Raw genomic sequence first — 21,649 nt, forward strand, 5'->3', positions numbered from 1 at the left:
TGGGGCAGCTATATGTGTAGAAGTAACTTTGATACTATATAATATATGCTTGGAAATTACAGTGTCAGAATCGGTGGGATCCAGTGAAAGGAACTGCCTATAAATTGTTGTTGCTATCATCGTCATCATCACCATCAATACAGTGAAACCTTGGTATACAACCATAATCCATTCTGGAGGTCCGTTTGTAAACCAAAACAGGTTGTAACCCAAGGCGTGCTTTCGCCAATGGGGCCTCCAAATTTTTTTTGTTCATAATCCCCCCCCCAATGGGTTGTAATCCAAAAAAAAGGTTGCAAACCAAGACACGCACTTCCAGGTTTGTTGTGTTTGTAATCCAAAACTTATACAAGCCAAGACATGTAGCACTGTATCGGATGAAAATTGTAAGCCTAGCATCCTATCAGATAAATAGGTTTGGGTTTTGTTTCTTTGTTTTCTAGTCACCGTTTCAAACCGCCTTTGCTTTTGCCTTTCCTTCCAAAAACTGCCTTTGGCGACAGGGACTTTGCCATGTTTTTGTTTAATCCTTGTCAAAATGGATGACATTACTGAAGTTTGAAAGTGTATCCTGATGTAGAGCTGTGTGTATTTCTGTGCATAACACAAAACAAAGTACAGAGTCAAACAGATACTATACTGTTGCTCAGAGATATACACACCTACAAATATTTAACACCAAACTTAAATCAAATGTAACTAGGGCTAGGGTGTGATGGGATGAAAGAAAAGTGCTAATCATGAAATACAGACACAAACAAAAAGAATAAAAGAGAAAAGGGGTCCAAGGGAATTAGATTTTAGAAAAGGCTGGTCCAGATTAGAATAAGGTGGTCATATAAGCAAAACACAACCACGTTCACAGATCTGTTAATTTTGCTGGTCCTGGAAGAGTCAATCTGCAAAAGAGTATTGGACAACAAGTTCTGATTTTACTTGAATATCCATTCCCAAAACATTTTTGATTGGACAGCCCTAGTAAATCCCTTCTTTGGTTGGAAGCTGCAGCTGTCAGTTATGAGATGGAGACAGACCTGAATAACAGCTGTTTTTTATAAATCCAGAGGTGGAGAATCAGCTGTTGCTTATGTTTCTCTTTCCTAGCAGACCTTTGTGCAATCTGATACCTGCATATACCTAAAAAATTCTCATCTGAATGTTTGCCACCTCCACCCACATTCTGCCTAAAGGGTCTGATCAGATGCATTCTTAGGGTGTTACAACCAGCCAAGTTTTTTATTTTTTGCCTCCCTCACTTGTTTACTATCTAGCTTGAATAAGAGTTCTGAAAGACTTGAATGTTTGTGTGCTATTTTGTGATGTTTTAGTTAAGTATTGGCTTAATATGTATTTTAGAAGCCCACTTGATTTAAGAGGAAAATAGGCTACAGCTTTTCAAAGCAAAAACGCATCTATAGTAGGCTTCCAATTTAATTACCTACAACCATTCATACAGTTTAATGGAATTTTAATTGCAGGGAGCAAAGATCGATAGTGTTGACGTTGAAGGTCGAACTCCACTACTACTTGCTACATATTGTGCATCATGGAAAATTGTGAATTTATTACTATCAAAAGGTACAAGATAAGAAAAAAATATGCAATATGAACAATGTTATTAAATGAGAACATGCCTATTAGAGGTCATCAGCTTTGAAATCTCTGCTAATTTTCTTTGTTTATTTAGGAGCAAATGTAGAATTAAAAGATCATCTTGGTCGTAATTTTTTGCATCTAACAGTACTACATCCGGGAGGATTAAAACACCTGAATGAACAGTTTTTGAAGGTACAAGAAACAACTGCTTATGTATGTTAGATTCATGCACTAATAGTGTTTGAGATATATTACTCTCATTTTCTTCAGAATATGCTTATAAAAGTTGTTTACATTTGCATTTTGCTCATAGTATACAGCATAGCTGTTTAAATATTTCATTCTATGAAATATTGCATACATCTGGTGCCACAAAACATTGCACAAATGCATTCACATTTTAGAAAGAGAAAGAAATACAGAGGATTAGAGGTAAAATATAACTTTTTATTTTTCCTTTAATTGACATATTTATAATTGCATACCCTTCACTAACACCTCAGCTGGGGCATTAAAATATTCAGCATACATATACTAGGAAACATATTTAAGTTCAAAGTGGAAGTGCACTTTGTGGCTACTTTCACACAGCAATTTATGCCATTTTCCTGATGGTTATTTCTGCATTTTATTTGAGCTTTTATAAAATGTAAAAGCCACTTCCAGAAATATAGTGGAATGTAGCTCAGGTTTAGCACTCATTTTCATCTTATTTGCAAAGAGATTTTTTCTGGAACACAGAAATGAGTGCTAAACTTGTGCTATATTCTGTTGCATTTTCAGAAGAAGCTTTTACATTTTATAAAAGCTCAAATATAATTTGGAAATTAATAGTTAATGTTGGAAAATGGAATATACTTCCATGTGAATGCAGCCCTTGTCTAGAGTAACAAAGAATATAAGGATACCTTATGGAAAGCTATTGTGTTTATGGAGTATCAACTGCCTTAACTACTTATTGACCCAATTCATTGCCTTCTAAGATGTACACTGCCAGGGCTGTCTTAAGCATATGCAGTGCCAGGGTGCAAAGATCTGCCCGGCGGCCCCCCAGGTTGTCCAGTCCCAGGCGCGCAGGAGGGCAGAGCCGGCCAGCTGCCTCAGCGTCTTGCTGGCTTGGTCGCCCCCAAACTCGCAGCGCAGAGCTGCCTGCAGCAGAAGAGTCCGCTGTGGCGCTCCGACTGACGGTGGGCTCTTCCCCGGACTCAACTCTTGGGCCCCAGACTCTCGGCCTGGCACCCCTGAGAGCCCGGCGCCTGGGTGCCCAATACCCCTAGCGCCTATGGGTAAGAGCCCTGTACACTGTGAATATTTCAGTCTAAAACCCTCCAAAATGTTCAATGAAAATGTGTTATAATACATTCCACTACATTTCCAGCCACTAATCACATTCACTTGATTCTTTGAGGAGCCATATACCATCTGAACAGAATCTTGGATTGAGTCTCCTTCAAGTGAGAAAGACTTTTTTGGCTCATAGATTTTCTGCCATTCTGACTCTTCAATAAAGGTTCCCAGATATCTCCCCCAAAGCATAACATTCTCTCATTAAAATAATAATAATTGCAATTTGATAGAAGCAAGTATTTCTTTTTTTAATTCTGATTCTGTTGCCTGATTTGTCTTATCATGTTTCTTTAGTGAAAATTCAGTGAGGACTTAAATACAAAATGGGTTTTGCAAAAAGACAGATTCCATAAGGTGCTGTTAATGTGCTGTACTCTTTGTATGTAACAGATGCAGCATATTAAAGATCTCATAACGGATGAAGATAACGAAGGGTGCACTCCTCTACATTATGCATGCAGGCAGGGGGTTCCCCTTTCAGTGAACAGCCTCCTTGAACTGAACGTTTCCATCTGTTCTAAAAGCCGAGATAAGAAATCTCCTTTGCATTTTGCAGCTAGGTAAGCCTATGTCCTCCCTAATTGGCTGTTTCACATTCCTGATGTCATCATGAGTATATGCAACAAAGGTTTAGGGTTTTTTATTTGTTTTTATATGTAGCTATGGGCGTATCAACACCTGTCAACGACTCCTCCGTGATATGGTAGATACCAGGCTCTTGAACGAAGGAGATAAGAAAGGGATGACTCCTCTGCACTTGGCTGCTCAGAATGGTCATGAGAAGGTAGTGCAGTTTCTCTTGAAGAAAGGTGCCCTCTTTCTCTGGTAAGTTTTTTGTTTTCTCTCCCCCCCCCCCCAGTTCAAGTTAACAATAGAAATGTAACTTGCATATATTAGATGTACATAGCCTTAGAATAATCTGCGTTATCAAGAAAAGAACCCTGTTCAAGAAAGTGATATATTTTGTGTTTAATTCATTGACAAAGATGCAAAGATAACTGTGTGACCAATAACTGAGCAGTGTCTCTGGGTAGCTACTGGACGCATACATAGGAATATAGGAAACTGTCCCCTATACCATTGATTCCCCTACACCATTGATTCACTTAACTCAGTGTTGTTTACACTGATTGACAGCGGCTCTCCAGGGATTTTGACAGGTGTCATGCAACAGAGATGAGATGAAATTTCATGTATTTCCAGCAGCTGTTAAATCTAGCTTGGCATGCTATAATTGCCAGTCCATAAAGCCAGTGCTGTCAGTTCTGGTCACCTTTTTGGTGATGTGAAAGAGGGACTTGAATTTGTCACCTCTGTCCTCACATAAATGGCCAGGTCTGTCAGAGTGCCACCTTGATTGATCAGGGCTGTATTCATGTTCATAATACCAGTTATTCTTCAATTTGAAATACAGTGGTACCTCGAGTTAAGTACTTAATTCGTTCCGGAGGTCTGTTCTTAACCTGAAACTCTTATTAACCTGAAGCACCACTTTAGCTAATGGGGCCTCCCGCTGCCGCTGCACCGCCGGAGCATGATTTCTGTTCTCATCCTGAAACAAAGTTCTTAACCCGAGGTACTATTTCTGGGTTAGTGGAGTCTGTAACCTGAAGCGTATGTAACCTGAAGCGTATGGAACCCGAGGTACCACTGTACACTATACAAAATATTAATATTGCAGTGGGAAATAACAGTGCCATGTATTTTTACACAAACCACATATATCTGTGTAGTTAAGATTTTGCTTTTTCCAGATCCATGTAACAGCCTGAATGTAGACTACTATAATTTTTGGTCTACATTGTCATATTATTACATACTGTGCTTTACTATACCTTGTTCTGATTTATTTCAATCTGTTTTTCGAAGTGATTATAAAGGCTGGACAGCTTTGCACCATGCTGCATTTGGAGGGTATACTCGCACAATGCAGATAATTTTGAATACTAATGTGAAGTGCACAGATAAAGTGGATGAAGAAGGGGTAAGTCTTGCGCAATCTTTAGCAATATATAATAAAAGTATTATGGAGTAGCCCCATTGTACTACTTGGCATGCAGAAGGGCTGCCATATTCCAGTTCCCCAAATCTTGGCTGACTAACCTGCACAATATGCACATTATTTACTAATTAGGCAAAACATGTGGTGGGTTGGGGAAAGGTTAAGCAACCCTCACCCTGCGGGACGGGGACATCGTAAATGGGAAATAAATATGTAACTGTTTCAGTTAGTTCATATTCTAATGACATGGTATTTGATATTTTATCCTTGTGGAAAAGAACACGGCCCTCCATCTTGCTGCCAGAGAAGGCCATGCCAAAGCCGTTAGACTGCTTCTTGATGACAGTGCCAAAGTACTCTTGAACAAAAATGAGGCTTCTTTTCTTCACGAAGCCATACACAATGGGCGGAAAGATGTCGTAAACACTGTCATCTTACATAAAAGGTAAGAAGCACCTGATACCCATCAATATATAATATCTAGCATAGAGATCTATTATTTTTCACACTTTGTGTCTACCATACCATTTTAACAGTTTGATTTCTGTACCATTCACATTTGCTTTCCCCCATGAATTTGTACTGCTCTTTCTCTTAAACGTTATCCTTGGAAAAAGTAGCTGGTTAGAGAAGAATTTTGAATATCTTTCTCCATACTTCTCTCTGTGAGACAGGATGGGGAACATTTTTTTCATCTGTGAGGCCAATCCTGATCGGGGGGAGCTCCCCCTTTAATAATTTATCTGTTCCTAGGGCAAATTCTAGGGGATGCGGGTGGCGCTGTGGTCTAAACCACAGAGCCTAGGGCTTGCCAATCAGAAGGTTGGTGGTTTGAATCCCCGCAACTGGGTGAGCTCCCATTGTTCACCCAGTGATTTCCCTGCTTTTGCCTGTTTAATTGCTTCTGCCACTTCCTGAGATGTTATTGATGTATTTAGATCTATTAATTTCTCCTCTCTGATTTTTTGTAGGTTACTCTCTTTCAAATACTTACCTATTTCTATTCCCCCCCCCCTTTCCTTTCCTGTATAAATCCATGAAATATTTAACAAATGCTTTCCTAATTTCCTTCAAATTATCTATAACTTTTTAATTTAATTTGATTTGATTTATAATATTCTATGACAAAAATATTCTAAGCCCACTCAACTTGGTTTTTTTCAGATGGGAAGAGACTGTTGTAACATTTTCTCACCATTCAAGTACAAATAAATGTCCTCTAATAGAGATGGTTGAATATCTTCCTGAATGTTTGAAAGTAAGATTATATACTGAACAATTTAATTTGGGATTAAAAAAACATAGGTTTGGATCACATGTAAAAGAATCTGTTTTATACCTTCTCTTAGAGCCTTGTGTGAGTAAAGTAAAACTAAACCTTTGACCATCTGTAACGTATCAGTTGGAATCAGAATGTCTATAGTGATTAACTGTAATAATAATTAAATCCAAAATGCATGCAATGTGGGTAGCATTCAATGAATAAAACCAGCATAGGAAGGTAATAAAAAGTCACAACAATACATGAAAACCACAGTATATTGCACATTTCTCAGCTGAATATAATAAATGCATATCAATCAATAATGAAGAGTCTGCATAAGCTGGCAAATCTCCCAGTTGTGACTTATTCTGGGGTGTGAAGGGCTGTGCCTGAAAAGGGAGGTTTTGGAATAGTTTACTACATGATTCTTTTTCATAGAGCCTGAAACTTTAGCTTGGGTGTGCATTTGAATTTGGGAACTGGAAATATTAATTGCACTTTTAATTTTTGTGAGCTATTTCAGTTCTTGTCTATATTGTAGCATCTGAGTGACTCATTGTGTCATTTGGAATTGCTGTCCTACACTTTTGAAGAAAAAAATTATTTTTATCTGAGCTTGGAAAATCTGCTTTATGGTTGCATAACACTTTGATTATTAAATGTGTTCAAGTGTTGTCACAAAGCACTGAAATGCTTCTTTTTCTTCTTCTCTTGGTCTCTACAAGTTAGTTTTAGACAATTGCATCACTGAATCATCAGATGACAAGGCATCCAAAGACTTCTGTGTAAGTTAAAAGCACCATTTAAAAAAAAATGGAGACATTTTAGAGTTGCTAAAGCATTTGATATATTGAGAGACAAGTCATGATTCCTGGCTTTGTATTGTAATACGGGATTATCATCTTATGAATCTAGCTGTGTATTGTCTTGGCTTGTATTGTCTAATGCTCCTGGTTGTCCTCATAGAGGCAGAGGGGTCTTCCAACAGAACTGTTAAAGCAGGGCCTTTTGAGAATAAGGTATAATTTTAATTTGTTGCATTGCACAGCGGATGTACATCTTTCGCTATGGCAGTAATGCTGGGAGCAACTACAAGCTCTTGAAAACAGAGTAGCTACTTTGTGTTGGGATGTTGGACAGCGCCCCTTGCAACTAAAATAATATTAAAGAAAATAGATGCCTCACCGCTTACAATATTTCTTTTTTATTTCTTTTTTCCATTTCAGGATTCATACTTACTGAAAGTACAAAAGTGTGTATGTGTTTAGTTTTTATCATGAGTTTATTTGTGTCTAGTAATGCATTGTTTTCATATGCTAAACAAAGATATAACCATATTGGCTCATAAGAACTCAAATTTGAGTATATATTTTAGAGAATATTCAAATTTTAGTAGACAGTGCTTGCACCTTTTCATGGTTTGCTTCAAAGGCATATAGGAATATACTGTTCTTTGTTGTTGAAAGTTAAGCTGAGATGATCTTGCTTCATACTTGTATAGGTTGAATATAACTTCAGATATCTTCAGTGCCCACTGAAGCTTACCAAGAAATTAAAAGAAGATGATGATATTGTGTATGAGCCACTTATCACTCTTAATGTAAGCTATGCTAATGTGATTTCAAATCTACTACTTTATTTTGTTTTGTTTACTCTATATTATATTTATTTTAATACATTTATAAACTATTTTTTCCAATTTCTTAAGTGGCCAAGTTGTTGCCAGCCACCCAACCAACACCCACTTTTTATGACTCCCTCCAGCCTACAGCAACCCTCTGTGTTATATCCCAGACAATTCAAGAGAGTCCTGCAACCCTCAGGAGTAGCTTTTGGAGGGACATGGAGGACTTCAATGGGTGCATTAGCAAAACCTGGGTGTTCCACTAAGCACATGTGGAAGCGCTTTCCTCTAGAGCAAAGCCACTCTTGGTTCTATCTCAATTTGTTTGAAGCAACATTTTCTTAATTAATAACATATCATTTAAGACATTCGGTTTGATATTTATCCTGACTGTCTGCATCAGGATAAACATGATTTGAATGATGTTTTAATTGACTCTTGGGAGAATGTGAGGCTTCCATCAGTATTTTCTCTTCCTGGAGTATAAACTGGTAATTTTCAGCTCTTAAATATTTTTCACATTTTTAAAATAAAGATACCACACTGTAATGTTTAAATGTATGTGTGTTTGTGCACACACACATATGTTTTCCCTGAACCTACGAAGCAGTTATGAGATAGCTTTCAGTTACAATATTAGCCTGAAAATATTTAATTGCATAAATGGACAATCTGCATCTCCCCCCACCCCAGGCCATGGTCCGTCATAATCGTGTTGAACTGCTCAGCCATCCTGTCTGTACAGAATATTTACTCATGAAATGGTAGGTATTTGTATTACTAGGATTCCACTGTTCCACTAATTTAGTTCTTATTAAGGTTCATTGGCAGAGAGAAATCTCCACTGAGATTTCCAGTGCATGGACATGGGATTTATAGGAGCTGTATAACCAGTATATCAAGCTTCCTGCAAATATCATGTACATGAATTGTATTTATGCATATTCCATTAATTTAAGGGAAAATGAAAGCTGCTTTCAATCTGACAGAGACGTCTAATCCTTGCTGTTGAGTTTTACCAGGGCGGGGGAAGGGGGCGGAATCCTTTTTATTCTTTCCCCCAGAGGCATAGAAAATATTGACCTTTGATAATACTACGAAAATACGCATGGGGACCATTTTAGGCGCGTCCAACTGATGCGCAATCACTGATGCGTGGGTCCATTTGGATTATACACACTCAAAAAATGTGCGGGGGGGGGGCAGGGAAAGGAACTCCTGTGCGAAATGGTCACCGTCTATAATACCGAATTAAATTTTGCTTTACAGGATGGCCTATGGGTTTCGAGCACATCTCATGAATCTAGCTGTGTATTGTCTTGGCTTAATGCCTCTAACGCTCCTGATCATCCACATAGAACCAGAGGGGTCTTCCAACAGAACTGTTAAAGCAGGGCCTTTTGAGAATAAGGTATCATTTTAATTTGTTGCATTGGGACAGTGGCTGTATCTTTCTCCATGGCAGTAATGCTGGGAGTGACTGCAAACTTTTGAAAACGGAGTAGCTACTCTGTGTGGGGGTGGTTAGCGCCCCTTGCGACTAAAATAATATTAAAGAAAACAGATGTCTCACCATTTGCAATATTTCTTTTTTCCATTTCAGAGTTCATACTTCACAAAAGTGTGCATGTGTTTAGTTTTTATCATGAGCTTATTTGGGATCTGCAAAGAAATAATACAACTCTTCCAACAGGTATGTATATATGGGATCCTCCTATTAGAGGGTCCTGGTTGCGCGCGGGCCCTGGGACTTCACCCATAGGGGTTAATTCGTGGGGGAAGTAGCTAAAGCACTGGCCATAGCCCCTGGATCACGCCAGGCTGTTTTAGCCAATCCCCAGAGGGTGGCGTGATCCCAGGGGCTTTAAAAGGCGGCAGTGTGACACAGCTAGGGGCACTTGCATCGTGCTGCCAAACACCTGCCCTCCCTTCCTAGAATTTGGTAGTTTCATCTGGCCTTGCTTTGGTTTGGGTCGCCTGTTTTGGAACAGGGGCTGGGTAGGAATTTTTTCCGTTTGGCAAATTGGCTCTAGCCACTTGGTTTTTGCCTACCCCTTAGCAATCGTCACAACTTGTAAGGTGGCGGTTAGGCATTGGCTCAGTTGGATTGTGGGGAGGGGAGGTGTGGCCATCACCTGCCTCTCCAGGAACTGGGTATTCTGTTAAAGGAAGCTGGGGGTCCTGGATCTCGTCCAAAGCCCGCTTGAGGAGCTAGGTCCATGCCAAGACCACAGGAACCCCGGGGTGAGCTTTGGTTGGTCCTCATCGACGTTGCTCCCTTGTTTGGTTTAGCCCATTTGACTGCCAACCAGAGAGGTGGAGTCAGTTATAGTCAGGAGTCAATGTCTAAGCCAATACCGCTCACGTGATTGTAATTCAATAAATTTGTGGCCAAAATTTGCCCCCAAACTTAAAACTAAAATATGTGTCGGAGTGAAGTTATTTTCGGGGGTGGGTCCTGGGGGCTTTGAGGCGCAAATATATACACATGTGGCCTTTTTTTCACATTTCTTGAAGTGTTTTTTAATGTGCAGTTAAAACAAAGTTCTGCCTTTTATCCTCCTTCACGACACAGAGAGAACACGAGGTGTCATCTGTTTTAATTCATTTTTGACAGTGTTAACACCTATTTTTGTCTTTTATACTCTAGAAACTTAAGTATCTCTTGGATTATTCGAATCTCCTTGACTGGACAATTTATACTACAAACATCATTTTTGTATCATCTTTATTTATTCAACTTCCAGTTCGTTTGCAGTGGGAGTGTGGTGCAATTGCTATATTCTTGTCTTGGATGAATTTCTTGCTATATCTGCAAAGGTAAACTACAGTGCTCACAATGTATATGGCTAAAGTTGACTGGGAACCAGGGATGAGGGAGCTACCTCATCTCACATGGTATCAGTCAGCAAGGCCAATGAGTCAAGATGTTGGGAACTGAAGTCTGACATCAGCTGGAGGGTCACAGGGGTCCTTAACCCTGATGGAGAGGTAGAGTCACCTAGGTTAAAAAATGCTATTGCTACTGAAAGACTCAACCACTATGGAAACCGTATATGGAGGCCTAGATCTTAATTACTAGATTAGGCCAATTATAAGTGACAGGTTGTCAGCTTCCTTCACAGAAGCATAATATGTTGATGCTTTATATATAGCTGGGGTTTTTATATATATAAGAAGATTGTTAATTATGGTTTTTTCCCATATATATCTTCCTAGATTTGAGAATTATGGAATATATGTTGTGATGTTTTGGGAAATTTTGAGGACGTTGATCCGGATCATCATTGTCTTCTTCTTCTTGATGTTAGCCTTTGGGCTCAGCTTCCATGTTCTTCTCGGTTCACAGGTTAGAAATGTCACCATTGTGTAATACTTTGTTTATTAGAAATAGAAATTACATTTATTTACAAAAAATTTTTTTTAGCAACAATGCATAAACAATGCATTATGAAAACTCTTCTGTGTGTTTTGCACTTGACAGTCATAAATTCTGAGACTAATGGCCAGCAGGTTGATGCCTTTATTATTTCAGGCTCTAATGAACACAATGAAACATAATAAATGAGATGTACTGCTGGAAGGAACTTGTATTCCAAACACTGGAAATGATTTTTTGCACTCTTCTGTTAAAAGTGATTGTTGTTTAGTTGCTTTATGGATTTCCTCTCTTTGAAAAAAAAAAGTTTGATCTTAAAGCTATTTCACATGATGCCATATGTATTTTATTTCTCTCTTTTCTCGTTTTTAAAAATTTCTTTGTAGGAAACATATGGCACTCCATATCTTTCTGTGATGCAGACATTTGCCATGATGCTAGGAGATATCAATTATCGTGAAGCTTTCCTTGAGCCAATGCTTTCCGATCATCTGCCATATCCATTCCTGAGTTTTGCAATGCTTGTTATCTTCTCTCTCCTTATACCAATCCTTCTTATGAACTTGTTGGTAAGAATTAAATGTGTTAAATATGGAAGCTGGTGTTATAGCCAAACTGCTTGCATATCTGTCTATCTGTCTATCTCTCTAACTTGTATGTGAGAGACAGGGATAAATTTTCTTTCAGAAAATATTACAGATGGAGTAGATAGCAGCATTGACCATTTTTGTGTTTTGGCTTGATGTGGGCAGACAAATTCACAGTCTTGCATTTACTGCCACAGAGGAGGCCGACTTGTATCAGGTCAGGCTAATTGTCACTGTAATCTTTTCAGCACCTGCTAGAAACACTTTTCTTTAGAGAAGTCTACACAGATATGCAGAAAGCTGATGCTAGTTTTCATCTGTTTTTAGTTTATTGCTACTTTATTGTATTGTATTGTATTGTATTGTATTGTATTGTATTGGTTGCTTTATTTTTGCAAAAGGCAGTTCAAAGTGAATCACAACCAAAGCACCCTGTGTACATTACAACCAAGAGAGAGAAAATACATTGAAAATACATTGAAAATATCCCTCTCACTTTAACTTTTTGAAAGTCTTAAATTATTAATTGTTAATTCTTCCTACTGATTTTGTTTTATCTTTTTTGAAAACTGCTTTGAGCGGTTTTTCTGTTTTTACAATCATTGGTGTAGAAATGTCACTAAATAAATAAATAAATAAAACTGCAAATGCTACCAGATGATAAAGCTGTGGTATTATGCGAAAATGCTTCCTAAATCTGGATGCGAGCAAATGCTTTGTTTTACTGCAACATAATTACATGCAGTGGTATACTGTAAGGCTACTTTTAATTTTGAAAACCTAATTCCTTACATATTTGGGAATAATTTATTTCCTATCAGAAATAATGTTAATGCGGAACAGAATGGTAACACAGGGGAAGCATGGGAACCAAAATGGCCTTGTTAACTCTTCTTTACGTTTTATAGATTGGCTTGGCTGTTGGTGACATTGCAGAGGTACAGAAATTTGCAGCACTGAAAAGAATAGCAATGCAGGTTTGTGACAGACATTCTGGCTATTATATTCATTGCAATGGGTGAAACTTTCCCTTGGGCTAGCATTGAATTAGAATTGAGAAATACCTTGGATTATTCTGAGCTAATTGATGTTAAATGTGGTCATTTTGTTTAGGTCAGTCTTCACACAAATTTGGAGAAGAAACTGCCATACTGGTTTCTCAGCAGAGTTGACCAGGATTCAATCACTGTGTATCCTAATAGGCCAAGATATTGTGGATTTATGGTAAGATGGATGAATAATTCCTTCTAAATTGTATTCTGTGTCCTATGCATTCATCCAAACATATACACACAAGAGGAGGGGGGTGAAAGTTGATTACTTAAATTAATATGTCTTTCCCTACTCAAATTAATACAGAAAACTGAACTCAGTCTCTCTGGGAAAACTCCTAATTCTTGGTGATGCCACCAAAATTCATATTTTCTGCAAATCAATGTGAACAAATTCTATGAATTTTTGTTTTTGCAGAGTGTGTTTCAATATTGCTTTGGCTGTAATGATATAGCAGCAAATACACAGAATGCTGACACAACTTTGGAACTAGAAGTATTGAAACAGAAGTACAGGTATTTTTTATTGGGTGTTTCTTCTGCTTTCTAAATGTTTGTACAAAGAAAAAAAAGTAGTCAGATTTTAGTTAATGCCAGTGTTATGGTGTTATGGTCTACTTGCAGCCATTGTAGGATTACTTGTCCAGAATCTACATCTCATTGTAAGCCTTATTTACCAGGATGAAGATAGCAAGCTACTGCAGAGTTTTTTTAAACATCTCTCTCAGAATCATGCCCCAAAGAAAAAGCAAAGATTGGCAGGCCACATTAAAAGTTGTTGTTGTTGTTGTTGTTGTTATAGCTGCTCTGTTACTCCCCACCACCACCAACCCACATTCTTGGCTGAAGAGGATACAAGTTGCACCATTTACTCTTTTTGGCCTACAGGACATCTAAAAATGGCTAAGGAGAAGGGCAAAAAACAAGGAATTTCCCATGTTTTCCATAGTGCATGCTTTAATATAGCTTTCAAAGCACAGAGTTAAAACAACCACTGCCCTGGTTAAAAATGAAGACATAAAACAAATGAAAAAAGATACTCTGCATCCTATGAAAGGAGTATCAAAATGCCCTCAGTATTGAAATGCATTGTTCATACTACTAAATAGTTAATCCTTTTGCCTGCAGATATTTCCCTTTCTGTTTTTTCACTGTGGATTGATGCAGTTCTCTGGATCAGAATTAAATTAAAATAGCCTAAAATATAGACATAGCATAGCTTAAAGTAGTATAAGTACACTTTAAGTTTTTTTTTTTTTCATTTCAAGAGGTGAATGAAGTATATGGAAATGGTTTTTTTGTATTTAATGTTATGAAGAGTTCTGCATCCTGATATATGTCTTTTTGTGTTTTAGGCTTAAAGATATTGCAGCACTTATGGAGAAACAGCATGACCTCCTTAAACTGGTTGTTCAAAAAATGGAAATCATATCTGAGGCTGAGGATGAAGACACAAACGATCTATTCCAGCACAAATTTAGGAAGAAGCAATTGGAGCATAAAAACAGTAAATGGGATACAGTATTAAAGGCAGTGAAATGCAAACCTCCCGAGATCTAGGGCTGCCCCCAGCAGCAGCTGAGGGAGGTGGCTTTCAGGCAGGAATCATTCACCACATGTGAGGCAAGGAAGAGAGGAGATGAAAGTTTGCCCTTTACCCAAACCACCCAGATGTAGCAGTGAGGGTATCCTGGGCAGCACTATGCAAATGTATAGTTGCTGACTAGCAGACCCCGTAGTCTTCTCTGTTTTAATCATCCTGACTAGTCAGCAACTACTTGCCTGTAGGATGCTATCCCTACCTCACGGTTTCGCTGTGATGGCTTTTGCTAAGAGTGAGCTTAGCACTATTCAAGCATACTTCCTTGCACTTTGTTGTCTAAAATACTCCCTTCCCTACTGGCTGCCTTCTGATGGCTATGTTTGAAAACTAGCTATCCCTTCCTACTTATCAGAGGCTGCTGGTTCCTGCCAGAAAACCACTTCACTAGCTACCTCTGGCTGTAGCGAAAACTCTGTTTGAATGTTGTTATACTTCATGTCTATATATTTCTGCCTCAGCTATTGCTAAAGACAGGGCCTCTTCTCCAGTTGCATGGTTATAATAATACTAATGGAGTTTGCATAATGTAAAGAGAGATGTTCTTGGCCAGAGAGTGTGTTAAATACCTCTTAACTCTTTATCTTATCACATGTAGCGTGAACACAAACTAAGAGGATAAGCAATGATTTAATGTAGCAAATAGCTGGTTCATAGAATACTCAGTCAGCACAAGTCCCAGTTAAATCACTGGAGCATCTCAAAGTATACGTGTAAGAAGTATATGAATAGGAAGTACAGTTGACTTGCAACTTGTGCAATTGCAGCTTTACATATTTGGTAGCCTGCCGTAATCACACAGATGTAATGCATGCAAGGCGGAGAGCTTAAAAAAATCTTTCCACACCAGGTTTTCCCGCAGTGGAGAGCTTTTAAGCTCTCAGACTTATTTACTGGCTCTGGGAAGCTCTTGTGTATGATCTGGGAAGGCCTCGCAAGATATTGTATACTGCCTTGTGTATAAAGGTAAAGGTAAAGGGACCCCTGACCATTAGGTCCAGTCGTGACCAGAAAGGCAGCTTACAAATTAAAAGTGAAATGAAATCTCGCAAATGTCTCCAGAGTCAGTTAAGCAAGACAGAGAGTTTTTTATACACGTAACAGAGCACAGAACAAGGTAGTACATTCCTTCAGTATCCCTTCCTCAAAGCACTGTGATTGAAGAGCTCCAATCAGCCTTTCTCAACCTGTGGGTCCCCAGATGTCGTTGAACTACAATTCCCATCACCCCTAGCTAGCAAGGCCAGAGCTCACGGATGATGGGAGTTGTAGTCGTACAACATCTGGGGACCCACAGGTTGAGAACTGATGATTCCAGCCAGTCACAAAATAGATCTCCAACCTGCCTTCCTATGCCAGCATCATCTGTTTTTTCCAAGCAGGAGATGGAATGCTTCAATTTTTGCTGACACAACGTCTGCAGGTGGTTTTATTTTTAGACTATCAGAACCTCTTAATTTCCTTATATAGTTTCAGAAGTGGTTTAGAGAAATCCTGCTTCAGCTCAAACAAGCCCCAAATCTGTACAAAGCATCCTCCTCAGTATATAGGTCAGAATTCATCCAGATCTAATGCCCATTCCAATGCATACACTTGGATTTATTGTATATTGATTTAAATTTGTGTATGATCCAGTTGCTGCTTTTCACTCTCACTGCTGTCCATGGGTTAGTCAAACCCTCTGCTTAGCTCTCAATCCATTGGACTTTAAGGGTGGAATCCTGTGAACACTTACACATAAGTAAACCCCATTGAAATGAGAGAGTGTGATGACGTATGAACTTCTGAAATAGTAAATGCTACTTTAGGAAGGCACATTTTTGTTCTCTGTCATTTCTGGCAGCCCCAGCCATTTCATTTTCTATTAATTATAGCCTCATTCAATTTTCCTTACTAAGTTAATCACGGTGAATTCCTAGCTTGTCTCCCAAAGCGTTTAGTGTTTTCCATTCCAAATGCTATGAAATATTCAGGTGTAGTAAGGCCGTCAGCCCTGCCATGATTCGGACAGATTGGATAAATGGCGCCCCATTTCACAAGCAATTAAAAAGGGTTGTTGTCTTCAGCATGGACGACTTTATTCTTCAGATTGGACAGTTTTCATGTACTTAGTGCACAATACCTTCTCCCTTCCCTGCACACAGTTCTCTCAATGTTTCAGTTTGCTAAACAATGGGATGTTTCAGAACTGTGTCTTGTGAGAAATGAATGAAAGCACAGTAATATTAATGAATGGGAGAAACTAATCAAAAGGATTTTCATTTGTTTGTCCCATCTGTTTCTATTTTTCAGTCATTTCTCGTGATACTTGGAAACTAATGGGGCTCATTCATTTGTTTTTTCGTTTTTGGGGGGGAAGGGGGAATTGCACCCCTAGTTAAAATGACTAAATGCATATTTACCTGTGGGACACAATAACATAGAAACAGAACACTGAAGTGCAAAGGAATATGGAATTAAACTGGGGCATGTGCTCGCTTGATTAACAATCTAATGCAGCTTGCTTAAATCTCACTTGTTTTATCTTAAGCACAGGCTCTGCTGTATCACAATTACATGATGTAACCTATTAAGCATGGGCTAAAATAATGTCAGTCTGTGTTGCTATTAACCATTGTTGAAACTGTGTAGCATTCTTCCTTTTCCATAAAGATCTCAATAAAACTGTCTTTGCCTACGCCTAACAACTGTCATTCATTCATTCCCTTTTGTGATTTGTTATAGCATTTATAGATTGCATTATTTCTTCTCTATGTGGAAATGATTGCCAGATAGATATAGATGGATATCTTAAATAGCACAGCTCTGCTCTTTTTAAAAGTGTAAGGAAATTTCTGTTCGACTTTCAGAAATTCACATGGAGGGTGGATCTTTCGAAGTGACCAGAGGTCAAACTCTGCCTGCCTATGCAATGCTATGCCTGCCTTTGCAATGCTATGCAAAGAAGGATTCTATCCTAGTGGTCTTCCTGGTATGCTGCCTTTTCATGAACAGGAAGAGTTTGACAATGTGACATTCTCGCCTCTAAACATTTCATTTGCCCAATTCTACTAGATCCAAAGTAAGAACATAAGGCAAGCCCTTTTGGATCAGGCCAATGGCCCAACTACTCCAGCATCCTGTTCTCACAGTGACCAACCAGATGCCTATGGGAAGCCAGCAAGCAGAAACTGGGGGCAAGAGCACCCCCTGTACTTGTGATGCTCCTCAGCTGCTATTCAGAGGATTGCTAAATTCCTGCTTCTCCAGTGGGAACTCTTGCATTAAGAGAACTGGGCTAAGAAGCTGAAGGATCTTTATCATCTATGTGCTCTTCTGGCACTATGGTGTGGTGCCTTGCTAGCACGGGGACAACATCCCTAATGTGCATTTGCAAAGCCTTTGCAATTCAAGGTATCCAAGTAGCTACAGACAGGATGTGCTCATGCACCAGGTATCTACAGCTCTATCAGTGTATCTGAAGAAGTGTGCATGCACACGAAAGCTCATACCAAGAACTGACTTAGTTGGTCTTTAAGGTGCTACTGGAAGGAATTTTTTTTGTTTTGTCTACAGCTCTGTTGCACTAGCACAGCTGCGTCTGGTGAAGTGAGTTTGTGAAAGTGGAAATGGTTATTTGCAGTGTTGACAGTCCATCATAACAACACTAGAGGGCAGTGAGTGCTAGTATTTTTTTATGGGATATTATCTGGCCGTTATAACATTTGTTTGGATGAAGAAAGTACCGAGTGCCTTAACCTTAGTAGTGGAATAAGCTACAGTTTTACTAGCTGATATTCCAAGGCACAAAATGCAGTGACATTTGACACTTCTAGAGAAAGAGTGTAGGAGTGAGCCCTTTAACATGTCCTAACTATTTGCTGGTACATATGTTTTCTTCTTTCTTTAAGCAAGTGATTTGGAACGGTTTGTTTTTGTTCTGCTTTTGTCTCACTCATGAAGCAGCTGTCATGGAGGCTGGGAACATGCATAACACTCTGTAGCCCTCACCACCCCCAGATGCATATCTAAAGTTAACCTCAGAGCCACTGCTTGGATTTGGCTGACAGAGAAGACCTATTCATTTGGTGGTGTTAGCAGCTTCCCAAAGCTCCAAGTGGTTCTGTTTTATTTACTGAGACCTAGACACAGAAGTTTCACAGCTCAGGAAGATGTACAGCAACTATTTTTCCACAGTTCAAGGTAACCACACAGCTTGGAAACCCTCAGCACAACTGCAGGCCTCAGTGTTGTCTGGCTCCGGCACACTAGTGTTGCTGAGGGAACAAGGAAACACAAAATAACACAAGGACTGCTTGGTGCTTGCAAGGACTGCTTGGTGCTTGCTGCCTGCTGCCCAGGAGGACTCCCCTGAGTGAGTGCTTGAGGGCCCTGCTCCTTCCTGCCACTTACCATCTGGCCTGGGGCGGGGCCTGAAGCCTCATAAGGACTGCTTGCTGCCTGCTGCCCAGGAGGACTCCCCTGAGTGAGTGCCTGAGGGCCCTGCTCTTGCCACTTACCACCTGGCCCAGGGCGGGGCCTGACAGGCCTCACTAGGACAGTGTTACTGCAGGAGGGGCACAGAGTGTTTTAAAAATGTTTTTTAAAAAATTCTTTTGGATTTTTTGTATGTGGGGGGTGGGGGTGGGATGGATGTTTGGTTGGGTTTGGGGAATTATTTTTTTATTTTGATGTTTTTGTAATTTTTACAATTTTTTTGTTTGTATTGTTTTATTGGTTTTGTTTGTTTGTATAAGTTGTTATTTTGTTCTTAGGGGGAGGGGTCAGGGCTGCCGGGGAGTGGGCCCCAGCTGCTTAAGTGGAATACACAGGACGAGACAGTCAAATCCGCTATGATAAAATGGGCTCAGGATGTGGGGCATAACATTATGTTTGTAGACTGGGAAAGGTTATGGAACACCGGTTTGAAATTTACGGCATGCACTGCCTTGAAGGAAAATATTATGAAAATGGTATACCGGTGGTACATGACCCCAGTCAAGCTAGCTAAGATATACCATCTGTCTGACAATAAATGTTGGAAATGTGGAGAGGCGGAAGGGACATTCTTTCATCTCTGGTGGACCTGCCCGAAAGTGAAGGCCTTCTGGGAAATGATCCATAATGAACTAAAAAAGGTACTGAGATTTACCTTACCTAAGAAACCAGAGGCCTTCCTCCTGGGTATGGTAGACCAGAGAGTGTTTAAGAAGGACAGAACCTTTTTCATGTATGCTACCACAGCAGCAAGGATCCTGATTGCAAAACACTGGAAGACACAAGATTTACCCACGCTGGAGGAATGGCAATCACAGTTGATGGACTACATGGAATTGGCTGAAATGTCTGGCAGAATCCGGGACGTGGGAGAAGAAACAATTGAGGAGGACTGGGAAAAGTTTAAGGACTATTTGAAAAAACACTATAAGCTGTATGAATGTTAAAAAAATGCACCTTTCAGGAAACTTTAGCTTCAGCAAATGTAAGTTAATGAAATGAAAATTAAGACACAAGAATTTAGAGGTAAAATAATGAAACAACTTTATTGTGTTTAATACAAAGCATATAAGAATTGGGTTACAGTAAAATTGAAATTAGGGAACATGATAAAATGGAAGATACAATAAGTTTTGAAATAAGGTAACAAATTGCTGATGCTTTATAAGACAGGGAACGTAGGGTTTGGAGGATGTGGGGAAGTCCTTTAAAATGGATGGAAAAAGAACATGGAAATTTGTTATTCTTCTATTCTATCTTCTTATAACTATTCTTTATTCTTTTTTCTGTATTTCTCAAAAAGTAATAAAAATATTTTTTTTTTAAAAAAAAAAACCAATTCCAATCTGTTACCTCTGAGGATGTGGACAGGCTGCTTGGACGAGTGAAACCAACCACCTGTCTCCTGGATCCTTGCCCATCCTGGCTTATAAAAGCTAGCCGGGAAGGACTGGGCAATGGGCTTCGTGGGGTGGTGAATGCTTCCCTCCGTGAGGGAGCCTTCCCAGACCCACTGAAAGAGGCGGTTATTAAACCGCTTCTTAAAAAACCATCTTTAGATGCGGCCACAATGGCCAACTATCGCCCAGTCTCAAATCTTCCATTCTTGGGCAAGGTGATAGAGCGAGCGGTTGCCGAACAACTCCAGGCACGCCTGGAAGAAGCGGACCATTTAGATCCCTTCCAGTCGGGATTCAGGCCTCATCATGGGACTGAAACTGCCTTGGTCGCACTGGTTGATGATCTCCGGCGGGCTAGGGACAAAGGTGAGAGCTGTTTCCTAGTTCTGCTGGATCTCTCAGCGGCGTTTGATACCATCGACCATAACATCCTTCTGGACCGTCTTGAGGGGCTGGGAGCTGGGGGCACTGTCCTACAGTGGTTCCGCTCCTTCCTCCTGGGCCGTGTTCAGAAAGTGGTGGGGGGGGGATGAGTGTTCAGACCCCTGGGCTCTCACTTGTGGGGTGCCTCAGGGTTCTGTCCTCTCCCCCATGCTTTTGAACATCTACATGCAGCCGCTGGGAGAGATCATCAGGAGGTTTGGGCTGGGTGTTCATCAGTATGCAGATGATACCCAGCTCTACCTCTCTTTTAAATCAGAACCAGTGAGGGCAGTGAAGGTCCTGTGTGAGTGTCTGGAGGCGGTTGGAGGATGGATGGCGGCTAACAGATTGAGGTTGAATCCTGACAAGACAGAAGTACTGTTTCTGGGGGACAGGAGGCGGGCAGGTGTGGAGGATTCCCTGGTCCTGAATGGGGTAACTGTGCCCCTGAAGGACCAGGTGCGCAGCCTGGGAGTCATTTTGGACTCACAGCTGTCCATGGAGGCACAGGTCAAATCTGTGTCCAGGGCAGCTGTTTACCAGCTCCATCTGGTACGTAGGCTGAGACCCTATCTGCCTGCGGACTGTCTCGCCAGAGTGGTGCATGCTCTGGTTATCTCCCGCTTGGACTACTGCAATGCACTCTACGTGGGGCTACCTTTGAAGGTGACTCGGAAACTACAACTAATCCAGAATGCGGCAGCTAGACTGGTGACTGGGAGCGGCCACCGAGACCATATAACACCGGTCTTGAAAGACCTACATTGGCTCCCAGTATGTTTCCGAGCACAATTCAAAGTGTTGGTGCTGACCTTTAAAGCCCTAAACGGCCTCGGTCCAGTATACCTGAAGGAGTGTCTCCTCCCCCATCATTCTGCCCAGATGCTGAGGTCCAGCGC

At 40.1% G+C, this 21,649-nt stretch overlaps 1 protein-coding gene across 2 annotated transcripts in view; it reads left to right on the plus strand.

Moving 5' to 3' along the window:
• TRPA1 (transient receptor potential cation channel subfamily A member 1) overlaps positions 1-17,902 on the plus strand; it is a 30,097-nt gene extending 12,195 nt beyond the window's left edge. Inside the window, exons 9-28 of one of the 2 annotated variants that reach the window (XM_083747594.1) lie at positions 1,479-1,578; positions 1,688-1,788; positions 3,334-3,503; positions 3,604-3,768; positions 4,813-4,927; positions 5,224-5,390; positions 6,110-6,203; positions 6,935-6,994; positions 7,711-7,809; positions 8,527-8,597; positions 9,103-9,244; positions 9,437-9,526; positions 10,484-10,653; positions 11,053-11,182; positions 11,599-11,781; positions 12,708-12,776; positions 12,913-13,023; positions 13,270-13,367; positions 14,207-14,358; positions 17,506-17,902. In XM_083747594.1, coding sequence (XP_083603720.1) covers positions 1,479-1,578; positions 1,688-1,788; positions 3,334-3,503; positions 3,604-3,768; positions 4,813-4,927; positions 5,224-5,390; positions 6,110-6,203; positions 6,935-6,994; positions 7,711-7,809; positions 8,527-8,597; positions 9,103-9,244; positions 9,437-9,526; positions 10,484-10,653; positions 11,053-11,182; positions 11,599-11,781; positions 12,708-12,776; positions 12,913-13,023; positions 13,270-13,367; positions 14,207-14,358; positions 17,506-17,516 — 2,298 coding nt within the window. In that variant the 3' untranslated portion in view covers positions 17,517-17,902. Of the gene's footprint in view, positions 1-1,478; positions 1,579-1,687; positions 1,789-3,333; positions 3,504-3,603; positions 3,769-4,812; positions 4,928-5,223; positions 5,391-6,109; positions 6,204-6,934; positions 6,995-7,710; positions 7,810-8,526; positions 8,598-9,102; positions 9,245-9,436; positions 9,527-10,483; positions 10,654-11,052; positions 11,183-11,598; positions 11,782-12,707; positions 12,777-12,912; positions 13,024-13,269; positions 13,368-14,206; positions 17,139-17,505 lie in introns of those variants that run through there. The other variant, XM_083747593.1, reaches the window with a different exon arrangement.
• Positions 17,903-21,649: the final 3,747 nt, after the last annotated feature.

This window comes from Podarcis gaigeae (genome assembly GCF_964106915.1).
Source record: "Podarcis gaigeae genome assembly, chromosome: 7".
In the NCBI taxonomy this organism is placed as follows: domain Eukaryota; kingdom Metazoa; phylum Chordata; class Lepidosauria; order Squamata; family Lacertidae; genus Podarcis; species Podarcis gaigeae.